This window comes from Perca flavescens, chromosome 17 (genome assembly GCF_004354835.1).
Source record: "Perca flavescens isolate YP-PL-M2 chromosome 17, PFLA_1.0, whole genome shotgun sequence".
Classification (NCBI taxonomy): Eukaryota; Metazoa; Chordata; class Actinopteri; order Perciformes; family Percidae; genus Perca; species Perca flavescens.
Genome location: NC_041347.1, coordinates 13769340 through 13788083, shown reverse-complemented (window position 1 = coordinate 13788083; position 18744 = coordinate 13769340). Strand labels below are relative to the sequence as shown.

The 18744-nt window shown below is 43.6% G+C and overlaps 1 protein-coding gene across 1 annotated transcript in view; it reads right to left on the bottom strand.

Annotated features, from left to right (window-relative positions):
• unc5b (unc-5 netrin receptor B) overlaps positions 1-18414 on the bottom strand; it is a 53486-nt gene extending 35072 nt beyond the window's left edge. Inside the window, exon 1 of the mRNA XM_028602808.1 lies at positions 18265-18414. Coding sequence (XP_028458609.1) covers positions 18265-18352 — 88 coding nt within the window. The 5' untranslated portion in view covers positions 18353-18414. The remainder of the gene's footprint in view (positions 1-18264) is intronic.
• Between the last annotated feature and the right edge of the window lie 330 nt (positions 18415-18744).

Below are 18744 nucleotides of genomic sequence, written 5' to 3'. Positions count from 1 at the left end.
CTCTCTCGGCTTCACCCAGCTGAAGCCATGGCAGCAGTGCTGGTTAAGAGGTTTGTGTATCCCATTAGGATGATGAAGAGGCCTTTCATCAGTACACTCCCTCCGGCCAGGCGCTGACAGGAGCTTTACCTCGACAAGCCTCTCAAACACACCGCTCGACATGAGACAGCACCCAACGAAGAGCTCCGCAGGCAGTACACATACTCACTGACAAACACTCACTGCTTCGCACACACACACGCACACACACACACACACACACACACACACACACACACACGCACGCACGCACGCACACATGCACACACACACACACACACACACACACACACACACACACACACACACACACACACACACACTAAGCAGACAAAAAGGGAAGACCGGGCTATTTTGTTGCTAACTTCACTTCACTTTCAATCTCATATCCGTTTCTAACATTAGCCAATAGAGTTCAGTGTATGAAGAGAGGAGACAAGACAAGAGGAGGCTGGAGAGGAAGAAAAGTCTTGACTAATTCTGACTCGGTACTCTGATCTATTTTTAATCAGTGCACACAAGGACTAATAGTGTAACGGCCCGTGCAGGGCTCTGTCCAGATGGGCAAAGTAATTTTTCAGGAGGAGGAGAGCGGGAGGAAAAAGACAGAATGTGAGGACAGAAGAGGAAAAAAGAGACAGGAATAGACAGGAAGAAGACAAAGATAGAGTGAGAGTACAAGCGAGAGAGGAAAAGAGAGAGTCAGAGAGACAGAGATTGATAAAGACAGAGCAGGAAAGAGAACGGAAGACAGAGAAGCCACAGAAGCCAAGATGACCTGGATTCATAGGACCAGTATTGATTATTGAGGATGGAAAGTCATAGAAAGAGCTCTGCTTAGTGACTAGATAAATGAACTCACACGCAAAGACCTGGGAAGACAGTATTGGGTGAAAGTAATAAACAAAATGACACCACCCAAAGATGTGCCATCAAAGACACATGGTAGCTACACTAAAATGAAACACAGTTGGCACAAGCTACTGCCAAACGGAACGCTCTCCTCAGCTCCACATTCATCTGTTATTTATGATGTGAGGTGCACTGATACATTATCACCTTTTAAGTTGATATGGCATAATTGTTACAGTTGCATAGTTACACATTTAGCATAAATGAAGCAACACTGGCATTGACATTGTCATATGTCTGGCAACCTGATGAATTAAAATCCAGTATTCAGTCACCTTTTAGCTCTGTCTTGGTCTCCACCAACTCCTTATGGAATAATCTGGCTCTTTAGCTGCTACATGTTCACCAGCTAACTTTGGTTGTGTGTGTGCAGTTTGGTTCTGGGCAGGTAGCATACCGTGGGTACTGGACTTAGCTTGAGAGGAGGAGCTAGTGGATAGCAGAGATCCAGTATTTCTTCAGTGAAAAGCCAGAGGAAGATTTAGATAATTGACAATCAACATTAGCGGTAATCCTAGAACTGAACATTATTCATTCCTTTCAATAGCAACAAGAAAGATAGCTGATGGAAAATATTGTTAAAATACATCCACAGCAGTGGTGTTAGCTTACCTTTTTATGAAGGTGTCCTGCATATTTTTGTTTGTGTAATTTGTGTTTGTAAATGGCTCGTAACGAACAGTGTTAGCAACCTCTTACACAGGGTAATTTAGTCCATTTTTGATACAAAAAATATTGATTGTAGCAGCTTTAAAGGAACACGCCAACTTATTGGGAATTTAGCTTATTCACCGTAACCCTCAGAGTTAGACAAGTCGATACATATCCTTCTCATCTCCGTGCGTGCTGTAATGCTGTCTGACGGCTCCAGCGGCATCAGGCCAGCACAGAACATCAGGTGAATGGTTCCAGTAATCCTACTACTCCGAATAAGTGACAAAATAACGCCAACATGTTCCTATTTACATGTTGTGATTTATAGAGTCACAGCGTGTACAAAAAACAACGTAACATGAGACACAGCCGTCTTCTTACTGTAAACAAACCGGGAACTATATTCTCAGGTGGAAGAATATAGTACTTGGGCGGAGTGATATGCTCGCAGCAAGCCTGTCTGAGAATATAGTTCCCGGTTTGTTTACTGTTAGAAGATGGCTGTGTCTCATGTTACGTTGTTTTTTTGTACACGCTGTGACTATACAAATCACAACATGTAAATAGGAACATGTTGGCGTTATTTTGTCACAATTTGGAGCAGTAGGCTAGTTGGAACCAGTTACCTGCAGGATCTGTGCTAGGCTAAGCAAATGCTGGAACCGTCAGACAGCGTTACAGCACGCACGGAGATGAGAAGGGTATGTATCGACTTGTCTTACTCTGGGGGTTACGGTGAATAAGCTAAATTCCCAATAAGTCGGCGTGTTCCTTTAAATAGAGTAGAATAGAGTTTTACGATTCTATAGAGAAAGTATGCAGGTGATGTAATAGTAAGAAACCTCAACTTTCTAATATCTTCCCAGAGATATTTTTTTGTCCAGCCTCCCTAATACTGATGGCCCATAGAGCAACAGCAGTGCAAGCTTTCAATAGCCACACTGTGCTGGAAATTGTAAGAATAGAACTGCATGACCCTCATATGGCTGCGGTCACTTGGGTCATTTGTGAAGCACAATGGCAGGCTGCAAACATAAAGGTGTTTATATCTTCCCCACAATTTACAATCTATTCAGCATGACTGACTTCACAACTTCCATTTCCCACAACAACAAAGAACCAGCTTTTAGAGTGTGTGAGTGTAGTGCTGGAGAACATATAGGTAAGTGGTGTTTGGGTGGCCGACCAGATTACAGAAACCATGTGAGATAAACGCTATTCAGTTATTATGAACTATATCATATGCACAACAATAAGACTGGGGTTGTTTGAATAGTTAACACGGTAGCACCAGACCAAAAAGCAAACAGCAAATGATTGATGTGAATGAAATGAGACTCTGTGTGCGCAGCTTCTCTGCAAATATACTTAATTTATGTCAGACACCACAGCTTTATCAACCCTACAACATTCTGAAGCTAGTTAATAACATTCAGTATTCATGTTGAGGTTTCTGTTATGATAGCTCACACTCGTGCCCTCATAACAGTAACATTGCGATGTATCCAGTGCAAATCGGTAGCTCAGAGGTCACAGCCCTCTGTTAACTCTATATCCCAGGCTTCACTGCTCAATATTATAATACCTTCATGGTTCAAGACCTCACGCTACGCTGATAAAACACATGCCTATGAAAGGTCTTGCAGCCTTTGCCATGGCCTCACCTTTCTGTGACACCTAACATCCACCTGAGGCTCCTCACGGGGGGCCCCACTCTAATCCAGATAGAGCACATCCAGTCTGCATACGCATGTAGAAAAACAACCGATCACAATCTCAATTTAATTACCCAACACAGAGGCGAGCTACTGTGTTTTCTCCCCATGAAATATTATAGCATGCACTGCAAAACTACTCTAAAAGTGCAAGCACATTAGTATACATTACACAGCCTCCAATCATTTTAATGGCTCTGGAGACGCTAAAAGTGATCGGAGGAGCAAATAAAAAAAGAAGGAAAGAGGAACAGAACGACACAGGGAAGCAAAGTGGGCGGGGACAAGGTGAAGCTACCACTTAAGATGAAAAAGATAGAAAGTTAGTTGAGCAGAAGAGGCAATTTTGGACAGTGTGAGATTCATCACGCCGTCTTGTCTTTAGACTCATCATGTTCTGAGGTGGTCCATATAACAAGGTGTGGAGATCAATAGCATCCATTTACTGAGGTGCAGCTCATCTAATCATCTGGCGCTCTGCTGCCCACAGAAGGAGCTGCGACACACACCAAGGCCTCTGGAGGAGAACCAAGTAATGAAATGTATACTGCAGCCCGGTCTGTTCTCAAGTCCCCAACAGCTAGCAAAAACAGCCCCGCGTCTCCCCTGTCTCCCTTCCTTCATCTCCTTCCACCTCCACATATGAGCAATAAACCCAAGCTTCACTTCCTCTTCCCTCCTGCTAACGCACATGCACTGGCTCTCACACGTTTGACTAAAGTTGCATGTTGTGTGGTCCATTAGGAATTTGATGGGTGTGAGGCACAGAGACCAAAATATCCACAGCACTGTGTTTCTCTCTCCAACTCATTGACTGAGTGCCTCGGGATAACATCACAATAAGCGTTCCTTGTCTTTGCTCCCCAATGTAATTCTATAATTCATCTTAATTGGGAAAAACAAGCAAGCAACAGCTAGCACAAACACAGCAACACTGGAACGACGTAGTGTGGGTCGTGTACTGTATTTCAGGGACTGAGGGACCTGGTGTATGTTTTGTGTCTGTGAAAGGTGACTGTAGCTGCAAAAATGTATATAACTTTGTGTTGTATGTAATTGTATGTAATTTACTTAAAATGTATTTTTCTCTAATTAATTTGAAAATAAATCATGTAAAAAAGAACAACATATACAGAGGAGTATACAGAGACTATTTTTGCTCAATTAAGACAACATTACTCTTACATCCAAGTGATATAATGGACAAATGGAGTAAAAGACTGAAAACTAGACCCTCTTTGTTACAAACATAATGACTGACAGGGAATGTATTTTTTATTTTCTACTACAGTCACTTTCATTTTTTAGCACATACTGTAATTAATTCAAGGGTTCTCTTGTTCAGCTTTCCGAGCTTAGAGACAGGGGTGAAAGGCAGATGATGTTCAAACTTGACAGAATGCAGACTAAACATGACTTTTGAATATCAAATTGTTGAGCAACTTTCAGGACAATATGGCAGCTCAAATACAAATGGAGCACCAGTTTTAACCACACAAATACAGACACTTTTGCTTCAGGTAACTAGCAGAGTTTTTTCAGCAAGCAAACTTTAACTGGTTGGCCGAGGCAAATCTTATGTTTCAGTATACTGTTTAACATTTATGAATAACAATATCCTTGCTGTTGTAACGTAGAATCAATGCAGGATAAATGCGTGAAAGGGGGATTTCTGATTTTGCTGCTCCTGTGATGAGCATGTACTCCCACAATTCTATTAGAGAGTACATGTTTTTTTAAATATGCAGCACTGTATCAATTGTGTTTGCTTGTATTTTTTTCATCCACTTTTCAGATCCTGTGCTATCTAGGGCAGTGGTCAACAGTTTTAATCAATTTTCCAAACACAGGAGCACTACGGCAGTCAGGAAATCCCAGCAGGACAGTAGGGAAGGGACATAGCAATAATAATAACACACAATCTAATCTGAATTATGGTCTAAAGAGATTAGGTCCGAATAATCCCCAGAATAAACACAAATGCAGGGAGGGGAGCTTCTGCGCTGGGGGGCTGTTTTTATTCCTGATGGTGGGATTTGTGTACAGTTATGTTTGATTTTGAGTGTAAGAGTGATGATGGTGTTTATTTTGGGAAATGGGAGTATGTCTGGGGCTCAGAGAGTTGCTATTATTAAAGTAGGATAAAATGCTTCCTATTGCCTGCTCAAACAAAGAAAGATTCCTGTGTGATGGATTCCTGGACATTTTCAGCCAAATTGAGCACATTCATTCAACTGGAATCCAGATTTATTAAAACATTATCACCACCCAGTTAGACAAAGACCCGTTAAACCCACTATCCATTGTGGGTGCAAATACATACTTTTTTTTTTTTAAAGATAATTTTTTGGGCATTTTCCGCCTTTGTTTTTGACAGGACAGCTGAAGACATGAAAGGGGAGAGAGAGGGGGCAATGACATGCAGCAAAGGGCTGCAGGTCGGAGTCGAACCCGGGCTCACTGCGTCGAGGAGCAAACCTCTACATATAGGCACCCGCTCTACCAACTGAGCTATCCGGGCGGCTGCAAACACATACTTTAAACATTTTGCAAACATATTGCCTTCCACCAGTCTCCTTGGAAAAAAAGAAAGATGTGGGGGAAAAGGGGCAGGGCAGTAACATTTTTCTGATTGCACAGCGCAATCACAATGCAAAATAAATAACAGCAATCCGCTGATTTCAGTTTGGCTAGAAGTACAAGGCAAAGTCTTAACTAATATAGCAGTTTCACACTGATGTTATGTGTGACGCTGCAAGAAGAGAGTGCCTAACAACCTAATGGTGATGACAGGACTCCAGGAAGTCACAACGTACGGCCAAGAAAGTCCAGTTCTAGCCCCATAAAACCACAACTGAATTCTGTTTGTGTATGGATTGAACAAACGGGATATAATGTGTTAAGAGGTGTTGGTAGGTAGGTTCCCTTGCTTTCAGTGTTTGTGCTAAGCTAAGCTAAGCGCCTGCTGGCTCTTGCTTCAAATTTAGCATACAGATATGAGAGTGATCTTCTCATCTGACTCTCAACAATAAAGCGAATAAATGTATTTCCCCCAAATGTTTAACTATTTCTTTTAAGCCAACCAGTAGAAGCTAAACTGTACAAACATGTTCCAATCTGTGCTGTTGGTTAATTTGCTCAAATTACTGCAGGGTCTGTGCGGTGGCTTTCCTGATGCTGACTCTTTGTGGCGAGGGTTCAGGGATCAGAGTGGACAGGGCCGGAGCAGACCTTGAGGTCACCGGCTGCTTTTCTGCTGAGACGGCTATTGTCCAGCAGCTGCATGGCCGCACCACTCCGGGTCTATTCAGAGTCTATTCAGCAGCTTCAGTTAAGTGCAATAGAAGACCTCGGTCTATTGTCTGACGCCAAGTCTGTTTGAGCTGCACCAGAATGCTCACTTCATCTCCCAGTGAGTTCAGAGAAACAGTTAAGTCTCTTTGAATGGGGGCGGATTTACACAAGTAAAAAGACACGTTAAACACATTCAGTCCGACTCCATCTCTCAAACAGAGAGCTCAGTGACCCAAACCACACTGTATAGGCTCTTTTTGCTTACCTCAACGCAACACTCAAACATACATTGAGATACAAACAGAGAAGAGGTGCTAACGGACGAGAGAAAAAAGAAAAATCTCCAATTTGTGCACTACGACAAACTTGACTGTCAGTGTCAACGCCTATTTTGTATTTCTGCAAGCATGTCACATAAGCCAGCTTTATTTGCACCTTTCTTCTGTTGCGAGTAAGAAATAAGAAGGAATAAAAACATTATAATGCAAAAATGGTAAACAGGAGACCAGTGTCATTACTAGCACGTGAGCTATTCCCAGAGTATTGGGTACGTGTATGGTCTTGCACAAAAAATGGCTATCACGCTCAGTAAAAAAGCCATCTGGAGGCATCAGCACTTCTATAAGCAGAATTAAGTCAGAGTGCAATGACTTTCTCGTTTAAAGTGCCTCCAAAGAGCCCCATTATTACCTTCCCAGAATGCAAATGTGCTTTGGGCCAATTAGAGGTTGAGCCAATACCAATGTAAGCCCATAAAATTCCGCCCTTCCATAATCATTCAGCAATATGACTCATGGGCAAGATTGGAACACCGGCCTGTAAATGTGTCACGATTATGACTCCGTGCTTACAATGAATGGAGGAGCTGTGTATTTCATTCCCACGGTGCTGTAGCCGAACCACGCATATGTTAGTGTCAGTGCTTCTAATGAAATAAATAGACTTGTGATAGTACTTATTAGGCCTCCATAAGTGGCAGGTAAAGACAAGGGCCCTGCGGTGGATCAAAGCTAGTTAAATGTCTCTTTTCAGATCTCGCTCTATCTAGAGGTATTTAGGGGGAGAGGGGGTTGCTTTTTTGTTTGTGGAGACAGACGCCCTCATCCAGGATCTCTCTCTGTGTAATTACATGCCACAGAAGACCTTCATTCCTCTCCTCTTCACAGAGAGAGATGAAAGACAAGAGAAACAGAGGCATGTAATCGCTCCTGTGGCTGAAAGAGGGAGAGAAGAGGTGAGGAACACAGAGAATAGAAGGACAAAAAGATGGTGAGTGGCGGTGGGGATTTAATAAACCTCCTCTGTCTCTTGTTTACAGAGTCTCTTCTACCTCTCCTGATTTTCTCTCTCTCTCTCTCTCTCTCTCTCTCTCTCTCTCTCACACACACACACACACACACACACACTCACAAACACACTCTTTGAGTTAGACTTTCATTATTCTCAGTTGCCCGTTGTTAGCCTCAGGACAGATGTATAAATTGTTGTACTAATGTAAGGCCCACTGCTGAGAGCTTGAGAGGGAAGGAGATGTACACACTACACCACTGTATAACTGTCACTCACAAACTCATAGCATAAAGGGGGAAGCTGTGAGCGAAAGGCATTTCAGCACACACACTCACAAGACAATGCGTGCATGTGCATATGCACACACACACACACACACACACACACACACACACACACACACACTCTGGTGCTGACAGAAGCGTGGGTGGACGTTGCCATGCACACGTAAATGTTCTATTTCATTCTGTCATTCATAGTCTCCTTAATCTAACAAAAAAAGACTCCCTCACCTTATCACAAAGAGCTTAAAGCTCCAGTGTGTAACGTGTTTAGTTGTTCATTATCAAAATTTGTGTTGCCCGTTCACAAACTTACTGCTCCGCCTCTCGCGTTTTCGCTGTCACATGATAAACTCACAGGTGCTGCTAATGCTTCTAATGGGTATTGTACCTTCCCGGCCCCGGCAAGTTTGAAGAAGGAAACATGGAGGACCACACATATTCAAAATCCAAAATTCAGGAACAGGAGTCTTCTTCTTCGCCCAGAAAAAAGAAAAAGGATATTGAAAACAGCAAGAGACCGGCTTTTTGAAGCGTGAAGGCTACCGTAGCTGTAATACGTACTTTGAACTCTGTGGTGCGAGAGAGTTGATTGCGATATATGATCGCAACGAAACAAATTCCTACACATTGGACCTTTAAAAGCAACAGTTCCACTGTACTGAAAACGGGCACAGGGGGCAAACCACCAGAAAGTTACCTGTTAATGATCTCCCTATGTTAGGTTGAGGTGGTAATCTGTTGTTTGAAACAGCAAAGTGATCATCATTTACATTTAGAGTAATGTGAGAATATATAATGTGAGAGATATTTTTTTGTGACAAAAGTCATAACATACTTAAACCAATGACATGACAATTACACAGAATGTACCACACCATGGGTGTTACTTGACTGATCAATTGATTGATCAATTAGTTGATTGACAGATAATTAATCATTTAAAGGAACATTTGTGGAAATAGACTTATTTGTGTCTTGCTGATGGCTGAATGAGAATACTGATACCACTCTAACATCGATCTGTTAAATAAGACGCTACAGCAGTTGGTTAGCTGATCTCAGCACAAAGACTGGAAACAGGGGGAAACCACTAGCCTGGCTCTGTCCAAAGGTGATATAATCCACCTAGCGGCACCTCTAAACCTCTTGTTTGTTTAATCTGTACAAAAACTGAAGCACAAAAATGACATGTTGTGGTTTTACAGTTTTTGTGCTGTACTATTTCTTGTGCTAAGCTAAGCTAACAGTCTGCTGGCTTGATATTTACCCTACAGACATAAAAGTGACATCAAACCACATTTCTCATAATCATCTGACATTTAATAGACTAACAATAATAACAGTGTTTCCTCTATGTTGATTTGACCGTGGCGGCCCCCCACAGCAACATTTCTGCCCCCCACGGTATCAGAAACAGGGCTGCATTGTTAGAGTGCATGTCGGAGAATAGCGCAGACACGCGGGCACGCGCGTCACTCGGCAGAAAAAGGGAGAAAGGAAAAAGAGACGCTCTCCGGATGATAAGCCAGTTGAGATCATGTGTGTACGTCCTTGAGAACTGTCAGTCGTATAACTTATGTTGTCAGTCCATTTAAGCCTGGTCTTACAAATTTAAATTAAGTTAACTGGTGATTTCCGTTGTTTGTATTCTTCACCTGCTAGCTAAATTGCACGTGGCTGTTGATTGATATAATAGAGATTGCTCACGTTTGTATTTTAGACTGCATTAAGATAATGTAATTAATAGTGGGTTTATTGTTATTTGCTACAGAATGCTTAGCCTATAAGTCAAGATCAAAGTTGGCCTATATAAGTAACTCAAAAAAATACAGTTCAATCACAACTGAAAATATGCCTCATTTTGTGTGTGTGTGTGTGTGTGAGAGAGAACAGAGGTGAATAAATATAATTGTTTGTGTTGCAGCGAAGTGTCAGTTCTGTTTCATGGGGTGGGGGGGCTGTTCGGACCTGCCCCCACTGCTAAAAAAAAATCCTAACGGAAACACTGAATAATAATAATATCAATAATCAAGAGATTAATTGATAATGAAAATAATAATAGTTACTATATTCGTACTGTTTTCTTACTCCTGGTCACATCTCTGCCAAGGCTGCATGACACTAGGTGACTAACTACTCCTCTGTCTGTCTGTCTGATGGCGCCGAGGCCTCTGAGGGGTTCCAAACAACCCATCTGCCCAGGAATCTGCCAGTGCGTCTGTCTTTCTGTCTGGTTCTCCACAGGTATGTCTATATGTCTCTGTGTGATCCATGTTTCTTTTATTAAGCCATGGAAGAGGAAGGCAGTAACTGGCTGCAGCGTGAAGGTTGAAGCTATAGACAGAGAGAGACACCGCTCAGTGTTTAATAACCCACTATAACTATACCTATTCATCTCCCCCGGCAGAGCAGTGAAATGCCATGGAAATGGTCCTCTGCTGAAGATATAGCATCATGTTAAATCATAACTCCTCAGCCGGCACTCGTATGATCACATGAAACATGTTTCTCCTGCTGCTTTTCATGTGTAAAAACCTTCCTTTGACACAAAACGAGACAAGGAATGCTGCAATACAAATTAAGTTGACCTGGGAGCATTTACATGATGACACCAGAGAGTGCAGAAACAATCAACATAAACTAATCAAGCAGAAACTTCTAGCTCACATATATCCTTTGACCGAAAAATATCTTTATGGCTTTCCTTTGCTTGTGTGAGATGCTTTCTCTACCTGCTGTACCCACCCACACACAAACACACACACACACACACACACACACACACACACACACACACACACACACACACACACACACACACACACACACACACACACACACACACACACACACACACACAATTGGAAGCAAGAAAAGCTGAGCAACAGCAGATTCAGAGCAGATACACCCAGAGTTAATGAACCCTCACCAGTCAGCATGGCTGTCCATCTGCTTTCATAATCCCTATAAACAGCAGGCCACGGGCGCTGCCCAACCAGCTACACACACACACACACACACACACACACACACACACACACACACACACAGTCATCCTAACTATCCTACATGACGTGTGTGTGGTGTGTGTGTGTGTGTGTGTGTGTGTGTGTGTGTGTAGGATTGGGTGTTGCAGGGGGAGGAAGGTGGGGGGCTGATGTGTCTATTATAATGCCCCTGTGCCTTAGCGCAGCTCACCAGCTGATCTAAGTGGAGTGGCGGGAAGAGGTGAGCGTGAGGTCGGCTGTTGAGCCCATCTGGTCAGCAGCAGGTAAGAGGCTTGAAACACACACACACCCACTGACACACTTGATGCGTGTGTCAGCTCATACACTTAAATCTAACCTTAATTACATGCAGGTACATCTGCCACATTAGACCAAACCTCAACCAGCTACTTCACACATGGGACACACATGGGACTCATTTAAAACTATTCCTGACTCCTCAGCGACCAGTGCCTGGTGGCATTTGGTAGCGTACTTTGCGTACACCTGGCTTGGTGAATGAACCAGGAGGATAAACCAGGTTTCCTCCTGTGCAATCAGAGCGCCTGCCAGAGCGAGAAAGATGTGTGGGTGTGCGCGAGCTGTGTGCTGATTGAGACTGGGAGTGTGACCCCACTGTGACCCATGCAGAAAAAGGAGTATTACCTAAGTAATGCGGCTGGCTTCCCATCGCACTAAGGCCTACACACACACACACACACACACACACACACACACACACACACACACACACAAACACACACACACACACACACACAAACACACACAAACCCGAGCCAAGAGGAGCCTGTCAGCCCTTGATTAAGACCTGCATCCAAGGCGAGAACAGAATCTTTACTGTGTGTTTGGATGCTCCCAGTCAGCCTCTAGAGGAGAAGTAAGAATTAAGTCCTGGTGATGAAGACGGGTGGAGGAATTAAAGAGTGGATGAGGGCAGAGCTCGTTCTTTCACTCTTCCCTTTGCTATGGTTGTGATCCAAGAGTGCCTTAGTAGAAACAGGGATTACTGCCCCTACTGTGCATGCTTGTGTGTGTCTGCATATGTTTCGGGGATGAAGCTTGATATGGCATAGCAGACCTTTTCCTTTAGCCCAATCTTTACAGCTCAAACTGAAGAGAGGATGGGAGGGGAGAGGAACAGAAAGAAAAGGAAAGGAAAACAGGTAAAGAGGAGAGATAAGGAAAGGAAAGGTCTGGATGTGCTCGTGTTGACCTCTGATTAAGTGGCCAATCACTGCTCCATTACTATCAGGCGCAATGAGCTTGAGAAACAAACATGGTGCTTTAAATCCCTGACAGTAACTACATGAAATAACACAGCAGCACACTGCTGACAAGCATGCAATCACACAACCCCACCCGACAAACACTCACAAATAACAAATACACTCATTAAGCATCATTCGCCTTGATTTAAAACCCAAGAAAGGAAAAAAATGGTAAGTTCTTTGAAAGTCCTGCTGTTGCCTAGCTGCGTGCCATAAAGACAGAAGGAGGCAGGATCATTTCCGTTCCCTCTCTTAGCCGGAGATATGCGCACGTTCGCTCAATACGCCGTCTCTCTCCGGGGAGGTCTGTGTGTCATTCCCGTACTTTAGACACACCAGCTGCTCGGTGTGTGCTCTGCAGTGTTAAGAACCCCTTCCCACCTCGAACAAGCCCCCAGTGGCACCCACATCCATTTACACACAGTCATGACAAAGCTCCTCTCGCTCCCCTCCTTTACCAACCCACGACAACCCAAACACCCCCCACATTCATAAGAACCCTGAGGGCAGATGGGACCCTAATAAGCGTTACATTTAGAAAAATGGGATTCTTCACAGTGCCTTCTAAAAAGCAATTCCCAAACTCTGCCAGAGAGCTGGCTGGGGGTAAAAAAAATTATGGAATGAGAGAGATATGGATGACAGAGGTTGGTATTATGTGAGACTATAAAGCTATAAATACACCTGATGAGACTATCAAGAGACTGAAGGAAGAGGAAGGGGAAACAAGTGATGGCAATTTATTAATGTGGGGGAATGTAGCTTGGTCTGCCACATTCATTAAAAGGAAGTCAGAATAAAAATAACTGCCATCGCCTTTCCTAATGCAGCACATTTAACACACTTTAAGCTGAAATTTTCTCCATGCCCACACGACACACTCAGATACAAACAGACACAAACACAAGCATTAACAGATTGTTGTCTAAGCTCTGAGTGGACTTGGCTCAACTGCCTTTTGAAGACAAAAAAGCCTCTGCTAAGAAGATGAGGGGAATCTACATGGTCTGAAAACCTCCTTTTTTTTTAGACGAGGACACATGCAGAGCGCTGGACCACAGCACAGCCAATCAAGTGCTGACACTGCCTCTGATCTATGGACCTCAGCGCAACCACTTTTACCAAGTGTGCGTGTATATATGTGTGTGTATGTTTCTATCTTAGGGTAAGGGGGGTTGTTCAGGATCTGGCGAGACCCCCCGTGGTGAATGCTGATCCTATTGGTCACGATGCCCAGAGTGCTGCTGAGATCTTAAATGAAAATTCCTGCACTCACTCTCTCACTCCTCCCAAGTGACCCAGCGGGTCTTCCACCATTATAAAAATAAATGCTACCTCTTCATCAGAGGATGTGGCTCCGTTTTGCATTTGTGGGTGTGCGTGGGTGCTGTACTTTTGATGTCAGATGTCCTTAAGCATGTCTTAGCATATCACTCATAATGAGATTCAGATTTTTTTAAGCTACAACAAGCAGGTGTGATCTTAACCTGTGCGTGAGTGGTTATGCAACAGTAACACACATCTGAAGAAGCACGCCATTAACACACACACACACACTCGTGCAAGTGTAGCTCCTGTGGAAGTTGTGAATGAGTTCTGAGTGTGTGTGTGTCTGTGTGTGTGTGTGTTCTGCTTCTGCCTCCCTTTACCCCACACAAAGGGGCAGAAAAAGCTCTGTGGAGTCTTCTATTCATCTAAAGTACAATGGAACCCCACAGAGGTTTTCTTCCTGTTTCCCTGTCTGCCCCACCCATCTCCCCCCACAGGGCAGGATGGAGGGGCAGGGCGTACCCTGTCCTGCCGGCCCAGCAGAAACTCAGCTCCCATCTCCCATCTGCCACGAAACTCTCCTTCCTCCACCCCCGATCCATACATCCATCCATCCATCCATCCTTCCATCCATCTAACCATCCCCCTCTCTAACTCCAGCCTCAACTTTTTTTGTACTGCAATTGCTGGCTATTTGAAGGCCTGCGCCAAAATCTTTGCAGGTTTTTTTTCAGAGAATATCACCTCCAAAAGTCATTGACAGAATTAAATACATTTTGGGATTTTAAAAAACTACTTTGACCTTGGGATTTTAAATTTCAAACATCAATGGCTTTAAATGTATGGATTAAATTGAAACATTCCTGCGTTTTATTACTGTTTTATATGAAGGCACACAGGTAGGAAAGACCATCTGGTGTGAGATAAACAAGACATTTTTTAAACCAGAATGCAAGGAGGCATTACTGTACATGAAATATTTAAACAGCTTCACTTGATGATAATGTTGTACACTTTTTAAATAACACACAGTTTGCATTAGTTGGCAGGCTCAGCAGCATTGATTAGATCATTATTATCCCAGATTCTAAATACTTTGAGAACATACTGTCTTTGAAAACAATGGCCTGTGCTTAAAACCAAATTCATCTCAAGTCTGCCAATCTCTGCTCGAAACTTTCTTCTGCTGCTAATTCCTCTTTCCATTCATTATAGTCAGCTCCTTCTTCCATTTACATCGCTATTTTGCCTCCTACAGAGCCCTTGCTGTTTGCAGCAGATTTATGGTCCGGTCTAACATGCACAGTATTGGCAAAGCATTAAACATGTCTACTCTTAATACTGTGAGCTCTCTCCATCGATAAGAGCCTTAATAAAAACATCCCCCAAGTGGATTTGTGTGTCTCTTTTTTCCACCCTCTGCCTCCCTCCTCGACAATATCCTTCGCTCTTAACCACCGTTTCTTCTGCTGATTTGCTAACCTGGCCCTTCTGCTGCACATCAATTGCCGTCCTCTCCTTCTTTTCCACCTTTTTCTCCACACACACACCGCCTCATTCTCTGGCCTGTGCCAGACGTTTAATGACGCTTGAATGCCACTGCTATGGAGTTTTCTTCTTTGCTCTTTTCTCATAAAGGATATTTAAAAATCATGCTCTGGGATCAATCTATCTCAATGTGTCTCTTACGGATTCATCTCTCTTCCATCTCCTCTTTCTGTTTTTTCCTCTTCCCTTTCAGATGGAAAGCTTTACCCTGCGTAACCCCTCGCCTTGTCAGTTCACACACACCCTCTGCAACAGCTCCAGGCTGCAATTGGCACACTTGCTCAAACTGCCACTCTTTTATCTTGTCTATAAATGCCTATTGGTACCCTAAAATCCTTCACTACCCCCTGCAGCCATCCGGGTCAGTTACGCCAATGAGAACTGAGCAGCTGTTCCCCTCCCACTTCTGTCTCCTTTGCTGTCTCTGATGTCAAGAATTTGAGCATCATAAGCACATTTTAAATATTAACAAAGACCACTTTGCACGTATGAATAATACAGCAGAGAGGGCAGTGGCTGGCCAGCGATCCCATCCCCTGCTGCCTGACAGCCATAAAACTAATGCACTGCTCCGGGACAGAATGTGGCCTGGTCTGGTCTGCCAGCAGGACTTGCCTGAGGAACTAGTCGGGCCTGTGGCCTGGCCTAAAAGAGCTGTCGGTCTGTTTATTTATCACGGTGCCCAACCACCTGTCCAAATCTCTGCAGATGCAACAGCCTGGCAGGCCTTTTGTTATGACTACATGTTTCAGAGACACTTTAATCTAATCTGACATCTCAATCTGTTGAGCGTCTTTGAGGCCAAATCTACTTTGGTGTTTGTTTGAGGTTAGCCTTCCTTTCATGCCTCTGAAATTCATACTTTTGCAGCCAGAAAATTACAGAATTCTTCTGACTGAAGTGTAGAGCAGGGCAACAAATATTTCAGTAGTCTGTTATTAGCTCACATATAATATTAAAGAGTCGTTCATGCAGTGACTGCACTGTTATTCAGGAGCAAGAGGATTCCCACACTTAACACAAATGAGACAGAACATCCTAGAAGAATGTCACTATTCAGCCAGCCTCTATGGGAGTGTCTGACATGCTACGCTGCCTAACTCTGAACACTCAACTGCCCCTTCGCTACCCTCACCCTCGCTCTCCTCCTGTCTTGATATCCTAGTCTGGACACTGTCTCTTGACCCTTCCCCCCTCAGGGCTTACTGGCAACATGGTCGTCTTCATTTAATCCTGATGTGTCACAATCGGTGTGCAAACACACTTCCCGTATGTCGGTTTTCTAATTCTGATGAAGTCATTAATAATGACACACACAGAGAGAGGCAGCGGACAGCAGGGTAGTTGCTCCAGACAAGTGTTCCTGGCAGTCTGGGTAATTAATGTGTATGTCAACACAGAAAGAGGAGCACCATAGCAGAAATGTGAGCTCAGCACATCCACAATGCGGGCAGAGACCGAGACAGGAGGGATCTGAGGGGAGGCGGCAGAGGAAAGGTATACACACAATGGGAGAAAAGATAAATGCAATCTGTCTGTCCCATCATGCATTCCCTAAATATATCTCTGCCTCCCTCTCTCCCAGACAGAAACTTTATTGGGACACACTGAGCTATTGTCCCCTGTTGTCCCCCTCCTCCTACGCTCTGCTCCCCTTAACAGGACCTCACTGCAATCCTCAACTGTTTATATCAACGTTTCTCATCGCATGCAAGGATTTCATAACGGTCCATAATTTTAATAAACGTAAGCTGCTTTTCTGCTCCGCCTGTTCAGGAATAACACACACACGATGACCTGCCAGGGGTTCTTATTGCCATTCAAAGAAATGGCAACAGACCTGGACAGACAGTCAGTGTGTCCTCCAAAAGATTACTGCTGTCATGAAGTAAAAGAAATTCCTCAGCAGAGAGTCAGGTTTATTCCTTGGAGTGGTCTTTTAGTAAAGCTTTGGCACATTGTTGTCCACATTGTTCTTTTATATCTACTGTAAACCGAGCCTAATCCACAATCCACTAAACCCTCAGATTTCTGCCTTGTATTTCAATCTTATATGGCAAAGGGAGGGCAGGAAAAGTACAGGCTCGCACACCACTGGGCCACACTGGGTGAAATCATTCATCTCACACTGGATACGGGCAGTGTCACCTTGGTGTCCAGGTCCCGTCTCCTCAGCTCAGCAGTGACCTGCCCTGTGTACCAAGTGATTTCATCTCCATGAGAGCTGCTGCAGTCTCTGAGGGCATTAACTCGGAGCAATCCACTGAGAGAAGTCTGCTCTTTACTGATCAAAGCATGCTCTGTTCAGACTGAAATAAGTCTTATAAAAAAAATAAATGATTACAAAAAAAAGCTACAGTGGTTTATGATCAACAGGGTGTGTTCAGTATTTCAGACACAACTTGCACCAAGACAAGTGTCACTGAATTTAGAGAAAAATAAATAAATAAAAGAATCTGTTCTACTGAAGCACTTCAAGTGCTCTATAGCTCCTCACAAAGGCTTTTCTTTTTTTCTTCTTGGAGAAGGCAAGAGGGCATGGAGCAAAACCTTAATCACTCCCTGCGCACCGGGGGAGTTTGATTTTTCCGCTCCAAGTAGAAAAGAGAGCTCTGAGCTGAAGGCTGAATACTTTACTAAAGGGTAAAAAAAAAAGTGCTGGTCAGCAGGCGACCCCAGACCCCTGCACTGTTATGGGTGTACTCCAGAGTCCAAGACATGTAGGCTACTTCCCATGGAGCAAAAGTTAGGGCGTGAAGGTAACTTTGAGGTTGGACACATATAGTAAAAAGTCTAAAGTCTATATATTTTCTCGTTGTTCGAATTTAAAATAAATTAAATAAATTAAAATTATTTAAAATAAATAAAAACAAGCTGTGTGTGTGAATGTGCGCACATGAGTGTGTTTTGTAAATGTTGCGCCGTGTCACCTGTGTACAGTATTTCACATGATTACAAACTGATGTTTAATTTCACAACTTACCAGCGCCAGAGACGACATATCCCCCGACAAGGAGGAGAAGAACCAGAGGACCGATACCTTGGTCACGCTGCATCCGAACAGAGAGCATCTTTTTCCGGCTACGCCGTTGCGAAACGTCCCGGGTTTTCCCCAACACAGCGTAACCTGCGGTGCTTCTGACACACCAAGTGGCTCCTGTCCAACAACCCCCGAAAGATTTCTCAGGAAAGAGTGAAATGCCAACGAGTCCAGTAATTGATGTTGGATGTCGTTGTTTTGGGAAATTGTTCACTTTCAAAGCAAACAGCCTGTAACGCTCAAAACACATCCATCACCAAGCAGCTTGTGAATGTCTGAGAAAGATTGAAAGGGTGTAATTTCCGCCCGTAATCAAAGTTCGAAGAGGTCCGTAGTTATTACACCCTGTGAATATGAATAAACAATCTGCCGCTACTATTCCTGGTAGATTTCATTTCCAGCTGCACTTGGACCCTGCTTGAC